We start from the raw sequence: 21,139 nt of genomic DNA, 5'->3' as shown, positions 1-21,139 counted from the left end.
GTAGGTAAGGGAAGATGAAGGAGAGAGTGGGGCTAGGTCGATGAATGAGAATGGAATAAGAGAAGATAGGGTAGAAAAGGAGTGGAAGGTGAAAAGGGGCAAAGCACAGAGCAGAAGAGAGCAGAACAGTGGGGTGGGCAGGGAAGGGTTTGGGAGGAGAAAGGAGGGGGGAGGAGAGGAGAGTGAATGGAGGGAAAGGCAGAGGAGGAAAGAGACAGAGAGTCGCCCGGGATTTAGAGGACGTGAAGAGAAAGAGAAAATATATGGGAAGGAGAAGGAGAAGGGAGGTGTATGAAGACAGGAAACAATGAAAAAAACAAACGTGAGTGAGAGGCAGGTGAAGTGATGAGGGCAGGCACAGAATCAACGGGGATTCTGAGGAGAGGGAATCACAGAATTGAAGCTGGTGGTTGCAGGTGAGGCCCACCAGAACTCATTTTCGGGAACTGACTCAAATTTTTCCTCATCAAACTTTGACTAAGAACAAGAGAGAGAAAACACAAAAGTGGGGAAGAAGACAAAAGACAGAAAAACAGAGAGAAAGGAACAAAACAGGTATGAAAAGGAACCTAGAAGAGTGAGATAAAGGGGAAGGGAGTTTTTGGTAATGGACAAAAACAGACATGAGTTGGAATAAAGACTGAACAGCCTTGGCATTTGGCACTCTGATATTCAATAGTGCGATCCCTGGGCTACTGAGCAAAATCTTTTGGCTCCAGCAGTTATTCTTTTAAATATTAGGCGTAGGAGAGGGTGAAGGAAAGAGCAAAGACATGAGAAGGAGAAGGAAGGTGTATGAAGATAGGAGGCAAAGGCATAAAGGTGAGTGGGAGAAAAGTTAAGTGGTTGAGAGGAGGATAGTGGAAACCAGGTACAAATAGGCGGATAAGTATGAGCAAAAGGAAGCAAATGAGAAAGAAAAAGGAAGGTATAAAATGGGCAAAGCTATAAAGGTAAGAAAATAAAGTGTGAGCTGGGAAAGGAGAGCTTAAGGGAGTATGGGAAAGGTGGAAGGAAGGAGAGCAACAAAGGAAGAGAGTAGCAACTAGGCAGGCAAAGCGGAGAGAATTACAAAAGAAAGTAAAAGCGGGAGAAACCAAATTAAAAAATAAATAAATAAAAAAGTCAGAGATGGAGAAAGTAAATGAGGAAAGTAAGACAAGGTGAAAGGGGGAGGTTAGATAGAGAGAAAAGAAGAGAAGAAGAGAGAAGGGGAGCGGAGTTAAAGGGGAGACAGGGAAGTTAAAGAAAGGGAAGGGAAAAAGAGAAGGTAAGGGAAAGAAAGGGAAGGGAATGGAATGGAAGGGAAACGTGAAGAGAAGGGAAAGGAAGGGAAAAAAGAAGGTAAAAGGAGAAGGGAAGGGATTGGAAGCGAAAAGGAGAAGGGGAGGGAAGGGAAGGGAAGGGAAAAAGAGAAGGGAAGCGAAGGAAAGGGAAGAGAAGAGATGGGAAAAAGAGAAGGTAAGGGAAGTGAAGGAAAGGAAAGGAAATTGAGAAACAACAAAGAACTCTACAATCTTTGGTACTGTAGTAACTGCATTATTTTACATTGGCAACACTTGCTTGGCTTTCATGCCAATAAATACAACTGTAATAAATGTAAAATTGATAAAAGGATGAGAGGAAGTGAGAGATGGGGCAGAGGAGTGAGAGTAACAGGGGCAGAAAAGAAGGAAACTAAACATATCAGAAGGAACTCAGTTGGAGGGGAACAGCAAATGGATCGGGAACAAGGGAAAGGAAAGTAAGGGGAATACATGTTGTAAACCGATTGGAGACAAGAGAAATAGTGAGACAGAGAAATAAAGAGAGAAAGGGTGAGAGAAAGCAATGAAGAGAGTGGCTAAGAGGGGAGCAGGGGTGAAAGACACAAAGAAATGGAGGGACTGGGCAGTGAGGGAAAGATATAGGGAGAGACAGACAGAGAAGCAGAGAGAAAGAGTGAGGTGATAGATGAAGATTAAGAGAAAGCGATAGACACAGGGCGGTAGAGAAAGGAAGACACAGAGCGAGAGACTGAGAGAAGTGGGGAAATGAGAGCTATTAGAACGAGATGAGAGGTATGGGGAATGAAAAAGAAGTAAAGAGAGATATTGGGAGACACAAAGTGACAGTCTCTGCAAGAAGGAGAGAGACACTGACAATGAGAAAAAAGTGAGAGATTGAGAGGGGTAAACAGAAGGGTGACAGATAAACAGATAGAGAAATTGTGAGAGAATGTCGGAGACTGATACATGTACTGAGGGGGGTAGAGGCAATCAAGAGAGAGAGAGGAGATAGAGACTCCCAAAGAGAGATTAAAATGGGTCTAATGAAAATGTACACATTTGTGAAAGAGAGTGGGGAGTATCTAGATAGATAGATAGATAGATAGATAGATAGATAGATAGATAGATAGATAGATAGATAGATAGATAGATAGATTCTCTCTGTAAATATATAGGCAGATGCATATGTAAATATATATACACATACATATACATACGTGTGTTCATAAATTTATATCTATATCAGGTATACATTTATTTATTTAATTATGTGAGAGAGAGAGAGAGAGAGAGAGAGAGAGAGAGAGAGAGAGAGAGAGCGAGAGAGAGAGAGAGAGAGAGAGGAATAGAGAGAGCAATAGCAGTAAAGGTAAAAGAAGTTTTGGGGCCTTTGAGAAAGACAGGGCGGAGAGACAGAAGGAAAGAAAACTGGACAAGAGAAATAGATTGATAGAGGGAGAGAGACAGAAAGGCAGCGACAGACAGAGAGAAGGGGAGGCGAGAACATGCTGGGAAGAGGGAAGACACAATAGAAAGTAAAAGGACATGTGGAAGTAAACCAGCGCGACAATCTGAGAGTGAAACAAGTGGTTGAAGACAGACAGACAGTGGATGGTGCACATGCACTGAATGCCAGAACGCTAGACAGTTACTGAGTATCTGGTGTCATTTGCTAAGACTTTAATTATAATAACTGTGGGTATGGATCTGGTGGTAATGGTAAAGATGGGAAGGTAGTGGAATGGAAAGAAGGGTGCAAAGTCATAGAGACTTTGATGGACACACTGGAAGAAACAGGTAGGGGGTGAAGGTGAAGAGGAGATTCATAGATGTGCAAAGATGGCGGAAATTATTTGTGGGTTCACTTTGCTTTCCAATTCTTGGATCTCAGCTCTTGACAAACCATTTATACATCTGTACAGCACATGCACCCTAACCATTCCCAATTCCAACTGAAACATCAACGAACCTGCCTCAACCAACAACTAACAGATTGATGACCCTACCTCAATTAGGCAATTAAACAAGCACCCAGATTCAGTGGACACACACAATACCACATGTCAGCCGATTCATGGACAAACCTACCCTAACCTCATTGATGACCTTAATTCAACTTATCGATCAATGAGTTTACTAACACTGGTGCACTGATAAGCTTATTGCGACTGGCATAATAATTACTATATTTCTATTTGCCCATTGATGTTCTTCTTTCAGATGGGCTATTGATAACCCTGATTCAAGTGGCTCATCAATGACCTGCTTCAACTGGCACCTTGATGGCGTTATTTAAGCAGGTGGGTAGACAATGATACATCAGTTGGTCTTTACACAACCAAAATATGACTGGCGCACTGATAGCCATGAATGGTCTAGCTTATCGATAACCCTACCTTCACTGACACATTGATGTCTTCACTTGATACTTATGATGCTGCTTCAATTGGCTTTTCAAAACAGCACTTCCCAAAATCCCACTGGCCCATTAGCGGCCTCCTAACCTTAGCTCCACTCTAGGAGTCGAATACTTAAACACCAATGAACTACTGAGAGTTGTCCACACATTTGCTCTTGAACTGCCTACGGCCAGCTACAAACAGGAGAGGCATGCACATGTCACTTTGAGATGTCACCATCCCTCAAACCCATCTTCCATCATCACATTTTCATCCTTCGATATCACCCACTCTTGGCCCGATACCTCGCTGCAAGCTACTAACCCTTTTACATCATTGGCTATCTCAGTGTTCCCATCGTGCATGAGAGGATGCAGCCTTATCACCCACATCTTTGCAGTATCTCATCTCTGCATTTAATCACCGAACGTTTTCCCCTAAGACTGCATCCACCCTATGTGACAAGCACTAACCCGTTTTGCATGAGAGGATGCACCCTTATCACCCACATCTTTGCAGTATCTCAACTCTGGATGTAATCACCAAACCTTTCCTCCAAGACTGTATCCACCCCAGGTGACAAACAGTTAACAATGTATGCTTTTTTAAATTTAGCAAAACTAAGAGGAGGCAGTTCCTACGCAGACTTCATCACTCATCCAGGCTCCTTCAAGTCTTATAGCCATCAAGAACTTTCATCCCCTTTTCCATTATACACTAAAATTGGCTCCATTTTCCACAATAAGTGGGCGGTTTCAGCTTCATAAACAATTTCACTACATTTCAATCCTTACCCCCTTCCACTATCCATATCCCACCTTCCACCCCTACCCACATCCACCCCCAATAATCTTGTCCTGAACCTGCACCCGCGCTTCTTGCTTCCAGTCCCCCAACACCTCTCAATTTCAACTCCAAAGTGAAATATATGATCATGTCCTAAACAAAATGAAGCTTCCCTCTCTAAGAGGCCTCATAAATCATCTCTTACCATAGCTTTGTGATCTTTTTCTCTTTTTAACTGTACCGGTCATTTGCCCCAATGCAGCTAATGTCTATATTTACCCCTGTGCCCACCGTCTCTGTCTGCGTTTTTGTCTCTGGTCCCACCCCACGCACGTACGTGTCATCGAAGATTTGTCGACCTTGAAAGGCATGACCTTAGCTATCCAACCTTTGGAATATAGCTACCATCTGTAGGCATCTTTTGAAAGCATATAGCCTGAACATAAGCACAACATTTTGCGCTTTCAAGACACTCAAACCCTAGCTGCTAAACCCCATATGTTGAATGCAGAGTTTTCTTATGGAAAGTTGAACCATTCAAAGTGCATTTATACACAATATGTTTTAACTTTACGGGAGAAAGATAGATGTGGAAGAGTTTAATGCATTGTTTGATGAACTTACACACAAAGTCATATTTGGATGGAGTTATCAGAAAATAGCAAAATGAGGGGATCATTGAATCTATGAATGAATGAACTGTGAGGAGAAATGTGAGGATCGATCGATGAGCTAGTAGTTCACTTCCCTAATACATCTATCTATAAACAATGATATTGGTGGACACCTCTGGAAACGGACAGACTTTTCAGCAACAACTTCTCTATCGGAAAACCATAGAAGGCCCACCCAACTTTGCTGCTAAGCATTTCATGTAGACATAAAACATTTCAGCATTGCACAGGACGGATGGCAAACAAGATGGTCAGACAGATATGATGCACAGACAGACAGACAGATATTAATTCTTACTTAGTCCGGGGCTGATCAATGCTGGAGGACCTGCGATAGCCGTCTCGGCGAGAAACGCCCTTGGGTGACATCCGGGTGCTGGTGTCTGAGTCCCCGCTGTCATCATCCCCCATGGCTTTGATATAGCTACCACTCCGCATCCGCCGGCAGGGGATCTCCCCCTCCTTGCCAGCCCCAGGATACCCACCCCACTCATCCTGAGGCACCTAGACAAGAAGGGAATAGCTTGTTATGCCCTTCCTAGATTTCTAGTGTCTCGAGGGGCAGGAGGGTTGGGGAGAGGGCTGTGAGAGTGGGTAGCAATGCAGTGCTCCTAATGCCATTGATAATGTTTGAAATAAGTAAAAACCCTTTCACTTTTTACTGATTATAAAACTTCTGATGCATTACACGAGTGACAATAACACATTTTCAAACACACATACAAAGAATGATCCCGCACTTGAAGATGATGGGTTATTTACGTACTAAATGCATGACTTTCAGTCTGAATACAGGTGAAGGATTAAATAGGCCTGAAAAATAATCTCATGTTTGCCCCAAAAGAAAAACAACAGACTGCCTCTAAACAGAAGAACCAAATAAAGCAAGCACCTCAACATCCTTGTGCCTAAACACCACCAGACACAATCTCAAAAACCTCTTATTATATGAAAGCAAACATCAGTACTGGTTTTAGGTCAAGCAAACTCCACCAAAAGGTCCTCTAAAACTGCAATTTTAAGAAAGACAGCACCATTCAAAGATGGATGACCACCGCCTGACTCCAACAGGAGGAACTCAAATGCATCCTATAAAAGGTACAGCCCATTCCTAATATTAGCACTACCCAACTACCACCTCGAGAAATCTCACAGTTTTTCTATTTTACAAAGTCTCATACTGCCTTGAGGTGGAGGTCCATAAGGCTTCAGTGAGATCACCCAGCATCACCAAAAGGCACCTGAAGATCCTCGTTCTTAAGACACCTCACCACATCCAGAGGTGAGAACAGCAGAGATCAACCAGAAATGACCCTAAAGTCTTGTTTTCATACGAAAACCAACAACACAAAGATACAGAGAACAACAAACCTCTCTAGCTCCCAAGGTTGACAGAGGACCATCACACACTGCCAGGTGGGACCTCAAACTTGTAATGCTTTAAGATACCAAATACAATCCAGAGTTAGTGGACCACCAGAGGAAACCAAGAATAAGCTCAAAGCCCTCCATCTCTAAAACCCCCAACAGCATTTAGAAGTCCAGGATGACAAACTCCCCAGAGAGACAGGGGATATCAGACACCACCAGGAGGAACCCCAATCACTTCTCTTCTAGGAAGCTATGCACTAAACAGACTAGAACCTGAAACACCTACTCATAAAGGGAACACAGCAATAACCATAGACAGAAGACAATGAAACACAACTAGAGGTTCATATTCTAAAGAATACAGGTTAATGTAGTTTGAAGCGTATGAAACACCTCACTTCATTAACTATAACATCTTATTATTTTGTGAGTTCTAGCAATACCTAGTGATGAAGGAAGTTCAGCCATACCACTATATAAAGAGAAATAATAGAACAACAACTACAACTTTTTCTACTACTACTACTAATAATAACAATAATAAAAATAATAATTATAATAATATTAATGATTATAAAAGAGACAGATGCACAAAGTGAGTATTCATCTCATTTATACCTTTCAAAATATTCTTAATATTCCCTCAGAGATACATCACATTTAAAATTATCCCAAAGGTTTCCATCATCTGCAGAAAATGAATCCCTCCAAAGAGAGGGAATGGCTCGAAGGGACTCAGGGGCTGCTGAACTCCACTCTCTCCTGGCCTCGGTAAGCCTAAAGAGAGAAGCTATGTTTGCAATCCACATAGGGAAGGAGCGCCCCTTTGACACAAAGGATGTGGGTCTGATGCCTCTTAACCCTCTCCTGACCCTTTATGGGTGACATGGTATCTCAGCAACCCACACATGAGTAAATGGAACCTAACACTTACTACCCGTTCACTGGGGACACCTCAAACAAGTATTAAGGCGTAACCCTTCATAGGGGATTTTTGACACTTGAGAAGCATGTGCATGGAGGCCTAGCCCATTAGGACCTCTGCATGGGGAATAACTCGCCCTTAGAGAAGGAAAGACATGGACATGTAGCCCTTCACATGACATAAATTAGGAATGTATGTGCATGGAAACTGAACCGTTCATTGCTGATGTCCTATATAAAACATAGGCAAGGTGGCTTAACCGAGTCGTGATGCTCGCTGCCACCTTAGGAAAGCATAAGCATAGAGGATTAACTCACTTTTAATCGTTCCAGTGTTATGCCTCAGGCAAGCATGGGACTGAAGAATTAACCCTCTCTTAACCCTTCATGTGTGATTCCTCAGCCTCAGCTAAAAAGGGATTTGGGGGTTTACCTCTTTCTTAAGCACTTGGTGAGTGACAGCGTAGCCTTAGCATAAATAGATGCCACCATCTTGGGCCTTCACAGGAAATACCTGAGCCTCACAGAAGTACATGTCTGGAGCTCTACACCTTAATTGATGATATTTCAGAGAAGTATGAGCAGGGAGACCTCAACCTGAACTTTAACCTTTATAGGTTCCTAAACAACAGAAAAGCATGACGGCAGTGATAGAACGCACACCTCACCCTTTGTGGTTGCCACCTCCGCAGGGGACAAACATGGACAAGCGTGAACAGGGAGACTTACCTCTTCTGCATCACTCTGCAAATGAAACTTCAGCAACAGACAGGTATGGCCACAGAGACATGCCTCATAATTAGGGCTCCCGGTTTTATGGTATTTATTTTTTTGCCATTTCCGTCTGTATTTATCCATATTTATTTTTTGGGCATTTTTTCTGTATTTATCCACATTTATTTTTGCCACAAGTAAAAGACGACGCTACAGCTAGTATTTTTCCACATTTATTTAAATTGACAATGCACATATGCGCTCACTTAAACTAGCGATTTGTTGTGGCTTTAGCAGTGCTTTAAATGGTCCGGTACAGAGTAATTTGAAAAGGAGAGTACCTGTGCTTCTCAGTTCTGCTATAAAAACACTTTAGGATAGAGTACAAACACTTATCAGAAGCAAACATGTGCCAGCGCTTCTGTATTTCCATGTAAAGCCAGCTAGAAATCTGCCTTCAAATGTCTATGGTTTTCACAGAGTATGCAAGGTTACCTATATTGGTGGTGGTGTGTTTGTGTGTAGATAGACAAACAGATAGATAGATCCCATCTACACGCCACACCCTTTTGATACATATTATATATGTATACGTTACAATTAAGGACGTGGCATATAGCTTGGGAGCTCTCTACTGCCAAAAGATGTTTTCAATACCCCGGGTGGGGAGCGTCGGCTCCTTCTCTGCTCATAGCTGCCAAGGTTTCACATTGCTATGTGTGACATTTTCATGATTTCAGTGTAATTATGAGTGACATTTCAACGACTATGAGTGACACATTTTCACAAGCAAAATCAAGCAATGAAGATTAGAGGAACATATAAATATCAGAAATTACTATAGCCAGATATATAACACAATACCTAACATACCCTAAAACAAGACAAGACATGGTGGTGTAAATAATGCTTGTTAGCAGTATCAGATGAATGAGAAATTAATAATGTTTTTTTGTTGTGAATTAGAGTTTAAAATCATGCAATTCTGGAAATATTAGACTGTGAATTAAGTATTACTAAGGTATGTGGAAGGAAAGCAGTCTTTAGAGTGCTTGAATCTATCACGTTTTTCCATTCATACTGTCCTTTGCATTTTTTCACTCTTTATACACTTTCATTCTTTCTCTTCCAACATCTCTCTGAAATTGTCCATAAGCACGTCATGTCAGTGTTGTTAAAATCTACAAAACAGTTAGTAAAAGGAAATAGTATTCGGGAATGCAATATGGAATAAAACGTGTGAAATGTGAATAGGGTGTTTCTTTATTCTTCAGCAATTGTTTAGTACTCCTTGAGAACTTCGACTTCTTGCCAGTCTGCTCTGCTGGTTTTGTTGCAGAGGAGACTGGCCTCGGTGGACAACGATCCGCTCTCTGAATCAGACCGGCTGCCTGGGACCAACATTATGTTTGGGGGGAGGCGGGGCTCCACTAACTGCCAGATGACCCTTCAGTAATTGCAACACAGGGGGAAAAACATCCTGCCAGTACCACTTAAGTAAGAGGCAGGGACAGCCTAGAGCAGCTCAGTTTAAAATAACCAAACTGCCCATTCCCGCCTGGAATCTCTGGACTACTAGTGCATAGAAGTGACTGTCTGGGGTGCCTTGCCAGCATTTAAAACAGAAAGCAAGGCACTATCAGATCTGTGTGACGCTGCAGCCAGTGCCCCGTTCGGATACTGATCGCCGGATCATGTTGTTTTCTTTCATAAGTTGAAGGGCACACGAGGAAAGCCTGTGGGGCGGTCAGCCCAGCGGGGGGCTTGATTAATCACAAGTTTTGATCTAATCTTTGGATTTGATTGATTTTCCACTTTCACGGCAGTTTCTGAACCACGCTTTGTCGTGCACTCATGTTCAATGTTTTAAAACAGCGTTACTGTTTCACTGTTTCAGCTACGTGCCTTCCCCCGGTTAGATTAGGTAAGCCACAGACCCCTTCTCGCTCTCTCTCTACACTTCTAATGCATGTTACGTTATTCAGACTTTTTTCACATTTATTGTTACTCCACTTACAGAACACTTGTTAACTGCTCTCGGCCTCGCGGAACCTTGATGCATTCAGTGGCATTTACCTTTCCCGTTCATTCACATCTTGTATTACCGCGACTAGAAGATTGGTGAGCCTTATATCGTATTATTCATTGGATTTAATCACCCTACCACCCACTCGTATTCCCGTTCACCGTTTCAGTTATACTCACGTATCACTTGTCACTTGAAAGTTCATTTGGTGAAGCACTCCGTGAACACATCATTTTTAGTTTTACACTTGTATGTAACCACCTCGAATGGGTGCATCCTCTTCCAAAGCCGTACTGTTTAGTTTTTACACTATGGGTTAACCCACTCTCCTTTAGAGGCTTGTTCACGTCGCGCACAATTTCACTGGTGTTCGTATTTTTCTTGTTCTTTTCCCACCATCCTTATAAATGGTGACGCATGCAAATCCTACCCTTGATTCACACACCCCAGCCTCGGTTCTGGGATGAAATCTCCCAATCAAGGCCTCAGGGCATGCCGATTGTCACAGTGGAAAATATTCATTTTTCTCCTGCTGCAGCACTGTGAATTGAAGTGCTTAAAACGTGCACTGTATGGGGCCTGGGACAGGAGGAGTCAGGGGCGTTGGGGGAGGCTACGGCATGAGGTGAAAACAATAAAGCCTCGTTAACAAGTAAATGGTCTTTCAAAAGACCTGTGAAGTACTCGGGTGCGGCTGTGTGCACGCCCGGGAAGGAATTTCAAGCAGCAGGAAGGGGGCGTGGCTGGATTTGAGCACGGCAGTGTGGCAACATTTTCTAGTATGTTTCTGTTTCTAAATATAAATACAGACAAAGGAAATATAGATTTCCGTCTGTATTTATATGTAAAAATCCGTAAAAACGGAAAACCAGGAGCCCTACTCATAATTAACACTTCACAGGTGATACCTCAGAGAAAAGACATGCATGGGCGAGTAGGGCTCACCCACTCTTAAGGGGAAGTTCGACCTACGTTTTTGTAGCATTGACTGGCCGACAACACAGAGTCACAGAATCAATCTTTTTATTTCGCCCTGCATGACGTATGTCACTTTTTCCCAACCTAAACAGTTGAAAGTTAATAACTGACGGACGCAATCTTTCTTCCTCATAGCTATTCTGTAACACATTTCAAGAGGAAAACGGGCACGTGGTATCTTGTTACTTTGTGTGGCTGCGTTGGCATGAGCGCGCCATATAAAATCACAGAGAAACATGTGCCTCCCTTCTATTTATAATGTGTAGGAGAGAGAGAAAGATGTTAACATTTAGCTGTTAACTTTGCAAAAAAGTTGAAGAGGTTACTTTGTAAAAAATATGATCCTGGCTTGTGTATTGTGGGGCATTTAATGCTCTAAACACGTGGTGGGCAGAACGTCCCCTTTAAACCTACACTGGTGTGTCACGCCCATTTTATTTTGAGGGGGTAATGCCTGTTTTGTATTATCCGGAAACGGCGAGTCATTTTTGCATACATACCTGTTTTTTCCACTACCTGTTACGTGTTTACCTCTGGATTGCATTAAAACAGCATAGTATTGCATTTTATTTTATTGATATTTATACAACTCTTTCAATTACCTTTCTGAAGCATAAAGCGCTATTCTGTTTCTATTTTTATAGATTGTCATACCCCTGGCGAGATTGTCTAAGACCATTATCTGCATCAGGTTTCTGGGTCCACTACAGAGTTCATGATTAAATGACTTTGGGGCAGATTTACAAGAAGTGGCGCATCTCTGCATATTTGCAGAAATACGCCAGTTCATTTGCGTGACGGAAAAATAGCCTTGCGCCACCATGGATGCGCCGCATTTACAATGTGGCGCATCGTGGAGCAAGGACAGACAGATGTGTGACACGTCTTTTGTCGGAAAGGCAACGCATTGCTGAAGTCGTCTCGTAAGCATGACGCAACTCCAGGAATGCCTATTCCGACCATGCTGCGTCACTCCTTACGCCTGCTTCAAGCAGGCGCAAGGTTTTGATGCAGTGGCATCGTAAAAGTCACTCAATGAAACGTAGATTTCACGGAGTCACATTTACGAGGCTTCCTTGTAACGGAACGCCCACCCTGCATACATCATACCTGACGCAGGTATAATATAACGTAGGGCTTTACAACGTGACGCATTTCCCTAGAAGCGTCACAATATATGTATGTCGTATCGTGGCACATTGTTTACGACGCCACTGCATCACAGAAGTGATGCAACGGCAGCGTAAAGTTGGAGCAAGGGGCTTGTAAATCTGCCCCTTTGTTTGTAGTTTGAGCTATAGTAATATGGCGGCGAGGTGTGTAGGGTTTGTAGACATGGTTGGTGCTTAGCAAGCTTAGCGTTGCTGCCTATTTGTAGTGAACTTTTAAGTAATGTGTCTAATTAGAGAGCTGTGTGTGTCTATACTGCAATGAACGGCTAGGGCGGTCGATCTCAAATCTGGGGAACCGGATTCGAGTCTCGGCAATGACGCTCAACATTCTGTGATTCTGGGCAAATCACTTAATCTCCCCATGCCTAACAAAATTGAATGTGTCCTTGTGAAATGCAACTGGTGCTCATGTAAAGTGCTCTGATACCCGATACCTTCGGGTCAGGTTTGTGCTATATAAAACTAGGAGAAAAATGATGAACTATCCAATGTGATGGCATAAGCCAGTGCATTGCAAACTGTTACATCAGCCAGCAAGAGAGCTGCGGTGTGCGTGTGTGGCTATCATATAGCGAAAGTGTTGCTCATTGTGTAGATTGATTAAATGTTTATTGGAAAGCCAGTGTGCATGTGTGTCATTCTCTCAGATGGTGTCGGAGGCTAATCCGTACAAAGGGGTCTGAGCTAGTTTGGTTGCCCAGCCTTGAACCCATTACAGTTTGAATGTGGAAAAGAAGGCTAAAGAGCCGGAGGCATGGAGTAGGAAAGAACTTCTTGTCTTGGAGAGACCACTGGTGAGCATCCAGGAGGCCTGACCCTCCAGGGGTGTTTGGAATGCTGATAGAAGAGCATGGGTGTCTAATCACCAAAGTTCCAGGGGCAATGAAAAGAGATAATTTCATCCCCTGATAGATCACACGGTTGATCTCTTGTCCCATTGGCCCTCAGCAACCTGTCCTTTGTTGCTGTAAGGCCAGGGTTGGCCAAGCACAGGTGATTGCAGAGAGTGTACATTCTCTTCCTGCTGATGCTCTGATGAGCCCTCAGCCAGAGAAGCAAGGGCACCGCCAGAGGTACCGACGGACCAGCAAGGGTTAACAGCTGCTAACTGATGACTGTGTAGAAGATCTCAATGCGGTGAATGCTTTTAACTTTCAGGGTGTAGTTGAACCCTGGCATGTGGTATGCTGTTCACTGGGAATGGAGGGAGAGGGAGAGAGACCATAGGGTTGGAAAGTGGATGGACTGAGATGTGAGAGCTGGAGAAGGTTAAAGAGGAGGATAGAAGTCTATGAGGACACTTGTGCATTTCCCAGTATAAGATTACAGATTTTGTCTGAATTATTAAAAGTTCTTCTTAAAGTTAGGCATGAAGAGTGAGTAGAGAGTACTTGTGACTGTATCTTACAGTTTTGGAGGAAGAAGGAGCGGAGGGTGTAGCACATGAAATGGAATTGAATTACCTAGACAGCTGAATATTTATCAAATTGCAGAGGTTGGGTGGATAGCAAAGTTAATCACTTATCCAAGACATCAGTCAATCAAACCCATTCCTGTTTCGAGGTAGATGTGAATTGGCTCCAGTTATATGTTATGTACGTAGCGTGGGTAGAGGACAATGAGACGTCTATTACTGCTGTATGTGATACCCCAGAAAGAGACAAGCAATAGAATTAACTCTGATTTCCAATCAAATGTTACTATTTGGGGTGATCTTCTGGCGACAAAGAACTTTTCCTTATGTCTCCATCTTGTCGACGTAGACCAGGCTTAAGTGGTAACTCTCAAAATTGATAGGAGACTGTCCTACCAGCAACATTGAACTCCTATTTCTACATGTGGCCCAGTCTGGCCACTGTTTAAGGCCATAGGGTGGCTAGTGCACACCTCCCTCCCTAATGTCAGGCTGTCTTCAATGTATCAGAGGGATCCTGGTCTCTTGAAAAGGAACTGCTGCAAGACCAATAAGGTTGGGACTCAGTCAGGCATGAGGCATCCCTAAGAGAGGAGAAGGCCCTCTTTTTAGGTCTGATCTGAAGACATCTGTGGTTGTCTTGCTAACCCATAGTAATAATTTAAAAAATCATAATTGAAAATACTTGTATGAATAAACCAGAGAAGCTTTGGGTGAGCCATTATTATCCTCTGGTCTATTCAACTGTAATTCACATTTTGCTTCTCCCCTGTACTGCATACAGCATGGAGTAATTAGCTAACTCGCCTCAGATATTGGGGTGCATATTGACGAGCCCCAGTGCATTGCTCTGACATCATGCAATGTGGCTCAAGAGCGACACAACTCAAAAGAGATTTATGAAGCCACCTTGCATAGCCCTGGGTGGCTTCATAAATCTCGAGTAATGTAACGAAGGGCAAATCGCTGCGTTGCATTACTCTGCACCAGTAAGCCATTTCCATGGGTGTTCCATGGGTGTTCCCACACAACATTCAGGAATTTTTGTGCATTTCCAAATTTAAAAGAAGGGATAAACCTGGGAAGGCACCAAAAACATACAATACGCCTCCCCAGAAGAGGCGTAACAGGAGACATCCTTGCATTCTGCAGCACACATAGAACGAGAAAAAGGCCTCTCAGGATTGTTTTTGTGTAGGAAGCTGTCCTTTCTCCTCAACAACATTCCTGCATCCAACGCAGGCACCCTTTCACCATGGTGCAAGGGGGCCCATGTTGCCGCTAGGCAGCCCAGTGTGCCCCAGTGCAGGGAAAGGACAAGAATGCGTCCTATTCTTTTGAATCTGGTGCATTCCTGCTCTATCCCTGTCACAAGGTGACTTGCTGTGCTGTGACTTTTTTGTAAATATGGATTTCTATCACTGGGATTAACAGAATATTTCCTGATTACATGCGTCCATCAGCCTAATAAGAAGTGCACTTCTGGGTCAAGGCTGGTGGGCTAGAACATAACCTTGCCAATGCTTTATTTGTCCATTCTTTACCCTTGTTTGTATGTTTTAGTCATCCTATTCAAATTATCTGCAATGGTTAATTTTCTTAACATTTTACATTTTTTTTCGGCACATATGGCAGTCACAAGCATGTTTTCTGGGTTTTTTTTGTTTATTTTTGGGGCATATGCTTGCAATAAAAAAAAGATGTAAACATTGCATCAGTTTGCCAAGCCCAGATCTATTGGACGTCCCAATTCTTGCTGTAGTCCGGTGGGTATCGAATGGGCCTGGAAGATTGCTGCATTCCAGTGAGGCCGGGCTGTAAATGGTCCCCCGCTTTAAAAATCAACGAAGCGGGGGTTCCACTTTTACGGTACTGGCTGCCGGACTGTGGAACCAGTTGCTGAGACACCTGAGACTAACGATGGAAGAAAGGTGATTCAAAAAAGAATAAAAACATATCTATTTAGTAGCTAGGGTAGTGGGGCGAGTGGCCAGGTGTTGTTCTTGGTTTGACGTCTGATGATACAATGCCGGGACAGTCTGTGAGTAGCTGTGTGCTATATAAATACCCCTCATTCATTCATTCGAATGTGAGGTGTTTACCACAAAGACCTCACTCCTTCCCATCAGGAGTGCCACACGAACTGGGAAACAAGACAGCTGCATGCTTTGTGTGCTGGTTTTGCAGTGCAGCAAATTGTTAAGAAATAATCATTTAGTACTGTCACAGCCATTCGATACAAAAAGAGACAAAGTGTATAACAGACGAAAAATATTTTAGGGAAACCCAAATATGAGATGGGGTACATTTGTGGTACATTGACAAACGAACCCCGCCCACAGGCTGGGTAAATGACGGCAATAAAGAAGTTTAAACTCATGTAGTTAAAGATGTTGTAATTTACAAAAAATATGCATTGCTAAAACAAATAACCCACTCTTGATCTAGGTGTACTTTACAGTCTAGCATTGTAAGAAATTCTCCATTTCTGTGTAGTCACCCTGAATGTTTTGCCTTCTGCTGGATCCTATATATTTGCTGACTTTAGAACACTCTGCACTTTAACACTGCTAATCAGTGGTAAAGTGCCTGTTCTCTCCCTTTTAACATGGTTGAAATGCATACTCATAAGCAGTTTATTTGACTTGCCTAAAAGTCCCATGTATATGGTATAAAATGTACCCAATGGCCTGGAAGTTAAATGCCACTAATGGACTGCAAAACACACAAGATGATGGACGGAATGTTGCACATTGGCAAAACATTCACCCCCAGTCACAGATCTGGGTTTAGTCCATCGTTATTTTGCTCACCACGCCATCCCAGTTCAGACATGGCCATATGCAAATCAGTCTTTACCCTGTGCCTCATGGGAACTGTCCAGCCCGAACTGCCAAGCCATGTCTTCCCTGGACCGGAATCAAGCATCCTAGGACCGGTTTCGTGGTTTCAACCCTCTTCAGCCAGGATAGCTTGACTCCAGTGGCGTAGTGAGCACGGGACCCACGTCTGGGCATACCCTTCCCACATAGGGCGAACAGCAAAACACACAAGATGATGGACGGAATGTTGCACATTGGCAGGGAGGACCTGGCTTGGCAGTTCGGGCTGAACTGTTCCCATGAGGCACAGGGTCAAGACTGATTTGCATATGGCTGGGTTCAAACTGGAATGGCTTAGTGAGCAAAAAAACGATGGATTTAGGCCCAGATCTCTGTACTGGGGTGAATTTATGACATTTTTCTGCATTCTGTCCATCAACTGTTGTTTTTGCATTTGTCACCCCGAGTGGGACGGGTATGCTCAGACGTGAGTCCCGTGCTCTCCATGCCGCTGGAATCAAGTTAGCCTGGCTGAAAAGGGGTGAAACCCCGAAACCGGTCTAGGATGCTTGGATCCAGTCCAGGGAGGACCTGGCTTGGCAGTTCGGGCTGAACTGTTCCCATGAGGCACAGGGTCAAGACTGATTTGCATATGGCTGGGTTCAAACTGGAATAGCATGGTGAGCAAAAAAACGATTGATTTAGGCCCAGATCTCTGTACTGGGGTGAATGTATGACATTGTTCTGCATTCTGTCCATCAACTGTTGTTTTTGCATTTGTCACCCCGAGTGGGACGGGTATGCTCAGACGTGAGTCCCGTGTTCTCCACGTCACTGGAATCAAGCTATCCTGGCTGAAGAGGGGTGAAACCCCAAAACCAGTCTAGGATGCTTGGTTCCAGTCCAGGGAGGACCTGGCTTGGCAGTTCGGGCTGGACTGTTCCCATGAGGCGCAGGTCAAGACTGATTTGCACATGGCTGGGTTCAAACTGGAATGGCATGGTGAGCAAAAAAACGATGGATTTAGGCCCAGATCTCTGTACTGGGGTGCATGTATGACCTTGTTCTGCATTCTGTCCATCAACTGTTGTTTTTGCACTAATGGACTGCAGCACCTATAGTGCCATCCACTATAGTGGCAGTGCAATCACGGCTTGAGGCCTACCATGTTACCTGACTGTCACAGTGTAAAACATGCACTGGGACCTGTAAAAATAAACTGTTTTATCAGGAAAATCCTTCTTTTTAAATACTGATGTCCCCCCACATAGGCTTTGTAGCCCACAAGGCAGGGTGCATGACATTTAAAAGTAGGACATGTAAAAATGTAATGTTAACACGTCCTTATAGTGACTAGCACCCAAAAACCTATTTTCACTGTGGCAGGCCTAGTTGTCTTATTTAGAAACCAGAGTACAGACTACAATACTAATATTGTATCTCAGGAAAGGGACCAGCTAAGAAAATAATTAAACAACATAATTAAACAACTATTTTCAATAGCTATTGAAAATTCATTTCAATGGCAAAGTCAGATTTTTTATAAATATTAAGGAAAAGTAACTTTTAAAAAGTTGGTCTTTTCTTGCCTGAACTGTCAGAAGGTTAATTAAAATAAGCCTCTGCAAGATCCCAGCAAGTATTTAGTCTGGAATAGATGTGAATAGGTGTTAAATGCCTCCAAGGAGCAAATAAAAGGTGGACCTGATTTGCAGAGAGGACTCCTCTGAACTCCTCAGAATTTTCGGGGTCAGGGATGTGGGCATTCTTTTGGCACTACAGCATCAAATCCTGCTTGACTGTCAGATCTTGCTTGACATGTCTGCTGGGCTTACATATAACCTTTATGTTACACTGAAAGGGGAGAGAATATGATGGCAAGACAATTTGAGTGGATCCACTGACTGGCTGCTTTTGTCCTATTAGTCTTCTACGTCTGAGTTTTCGTATAACCCTTGGGGCACACTTGAAATGGGAGAGAACAGGATTTCTTGTGGCTCCACTGTCTTGCTGATGAAGTGCTCTTCTTTGGTCCTACCAGACACCTGTCTCTGGGTCTATTGTGGGAACAATGGCTGCCTTTTTTAGTGTTAGAAGTGGGAAGATACTAGAAATACCATAGTATACTGTCCACACAAACCACCAGCCCTCAGAACCCAAGTTTAGTGTGGCCAAAGACTTTCACCATTTTGAAAATGCCCAAAGTGGGTAGGATTGACCCTGGGAACTTTTACCTCATTGGCTAGGGAATGTCCAGGAGTCACTCGCTAGCTAGTGCCAGGCATAAATGTGTAATCTCCAGACACTCACTTCAGAACACTTGCTGGACCTACAGAAGATCAGAAGAGGGCTAGGCCTCATGCCTCTGACCTGAGAGGAGCCCTGGAAAACTAGGCCTGCCCCCTCTTGTATCTAAGAAAAAGAAATGGACTGCAAATGTCATAAAGTTGACCTCCTGTTCAAGCTACATTGCAAGCTATCAGAGGTCTTTTCCTAAAAGTACCCAACTGACCAGTGGCAACTGGACCTAGACTAGACCCTGCTGTTGGCCTCTGCCTAACACGCTGTGCATCTCTAAGTGCCTTCCCTGAGGTCCCGGGGGCTTTAGAATTGCACTCATGTGGTGGATTGAAACGTAAAGCACTATGTTATAAGGCAAAATCTTTGACCAGGATGAACCTGGTTGGTGTATTGGCGACCATTGACTATCACTCGTCCTTTGTGCTTTTTGGTGCTATTTCAAAACTTGAAAAACAACATATCTCATCATCCCCTTATTGGGGTTTTGTCATTTTAGTGTCATACGGTTTATTAATTATTGCTCGTTTTTTTCAGAATTAGTTTGGGATTTTTATTGGTTTGCGTTTTGACTTTATTACTGTTTCGGTACTGTATAAAATACTTCACGCATTATTCTATGTTAAATCCGTCTGCTCTGTGGCATAGCTAGCAAGGGGTTGAGTTTAGGTTAAATATAGTGACTTTGAAGGTTCGCTCTGACAAGGGTTGTGATTATTCCTTGTCATCCACCCAAATATGAATCCACTTTCTTTTCTTAGGGCGTAAAATGTAGGCCAGTGGGCGGAGCGTCATCTTTTGCAGCATTCTGTATATAACCCTTAGGTCAAAAGATTGAATCTCTATATGGTCCACTCAGCCTTTTATGCTTCCACAGCTGAATAAATCACATATCATTGTTTTTATTTAATATGAGTAAATACCATTTAGGCCCCAACAGTCAATTCAAGCTTCTGACACAAGCTATGTCAGTTCTATGAGACACAACTAAGGGGTTTTTCAGGTTACTACCACCTTTCCCACAAACCATAGAAGCAGATGCTGCGAGAGACTGCCTGCAGATATTATGATGCAGCTGGTGGGGCATTGAGTGGCGTCTCGGGCGAAGGCATCGACAAGTGGGACATTGGCCAACTGTGCAGCTGTGCAGTGGAGCCTGGTTCGTCCAACTGCGAGCAGGAAAAAATCAGTGGGAAAAACTTCAATACAATGCTCCCTCTGCCAGAACTTAGCTACCCTTTCCTACTCCCCACAATGCCCACTCTCCAGCCACTCCCAACAAAGAGGTCGCTGCATACATTTACCACCCTCTCAGAGGCGGTGGTAAAATGTATGCGATAAACCCCATGGAACTGGGAATTCTCTATGGTTTTACAGCTGGTAGATCTGGCTCTATGCTGTTATTCCCTGTTCTAAGGGATTTAATTCACAATGCATGGGGGCTGAGCTGTGTTACTACAACGTTAATGGAAACCCCACATCCAAAATCTGCAGTGCACCCTGCCAACACTGTGTAACACGTAATCAGGGCCTAAGTAGAAATACCATTTCTGTGTCACTGAGCCATCACACTTTTTATGACTGTAACAAGTGCATTTATAAATTCATTCCTCACCTTGTGGGGTCTAGTGGCAGCACTGACACATAACAGATGTTTATTTTTAGCTACCTCCTTGATACGCATTTTGTCGACCTCAGAAGGATGAAAAGCTGAAGAGACCCAGTGGGGTTCAAACTTGTGACCATGTGCCAAACACAGCTGTTGGTACACTGAGCCTGGAGAAGAGGGCTTAATGCATCTGAAACCTTACGCGGTGTAGTGTGACAAAGTAGATCCGTGGAGAGAACAAATCATGATGGAATCAATATTACTAGAAGAGTAACTTGTTTCCTGCTGCTGCCTCCTCTCTGTTGCACAACGATTTGCTGTAATCTCGTTCAGAGTGTGTAGAGACAGATGACAATAACACAACCATTCCCAGGCCGGGGCAAGTAAATAGACAACAGAAACAACTTGCAAAGTCTTTGGCTGAAAAACGAACGCACTCAGTGCTGTCAGAAGGGGTGAGCCGGGTTGTGTACACGTGCAGAGCCAGTGCTTAATTTGAGCAGGTGGTTTCTGGTGCTCAACACCGCACCTGGGGGCATATTATCAAGCACGGCGTTAAAATTATCGCTAAAGCGGCGATAATGGGCTTGATAATATGCCGCAGAGAATTCCAATAGGAGTCCATGTTGACACCAGAACATGGTCTTCTATTGGAATTCTCAAGGGCATATTATCAAGCCCATT

At 43.5% G+C, this 21,139-nt stretch overlaps 1 protein-coding gene across 2 annotated transcripts in view; it reads right to left on the bottom strand.

Moving 5' to 3' along the window:
* Positions 1-21,139, bottom strand: part of DLGAP3 (DLG associated protein 3) — a 1,216,386-nt gene that overhangs the window by 184,287 nt on the left and 1,010,960 nt on the right. Inside the window, exon 6 of one of the 2 annotated variants that reach the window (XM_085648009.1) lies at positions 5,426-5,631. The exons of the other annotated variant lie outside the window; for it this stretch is intronic. Coding sequence (XP_085504135.1) covers positions 5,426-5,631 — 206 coding nt within the window. The remainder of the gene's footprint in view (positions 1-5,425; positions 5,632-21,139) is intronic. 2 annotated transcript variants of the gene reach the window in all.

This window comes from Triturus cristatus, chromosome 3_2 (assembly GCF_964204655.1).
Source record: "Triturus cristatus chromosome 3_2, aTriCri1.1, whole genome shotgun sequence".
Lineage (NCBI taxonomy): Eukaryota > Metazoa > Chordata > Amphibia > Caudata > Salamandridae > Triturus > Triturus cristatus.
The sequence above is the reverse complement of the archived record's forward strand: the minus strand, read 5'-3'. Positions and strand labels throughout refer to the sequence as shown.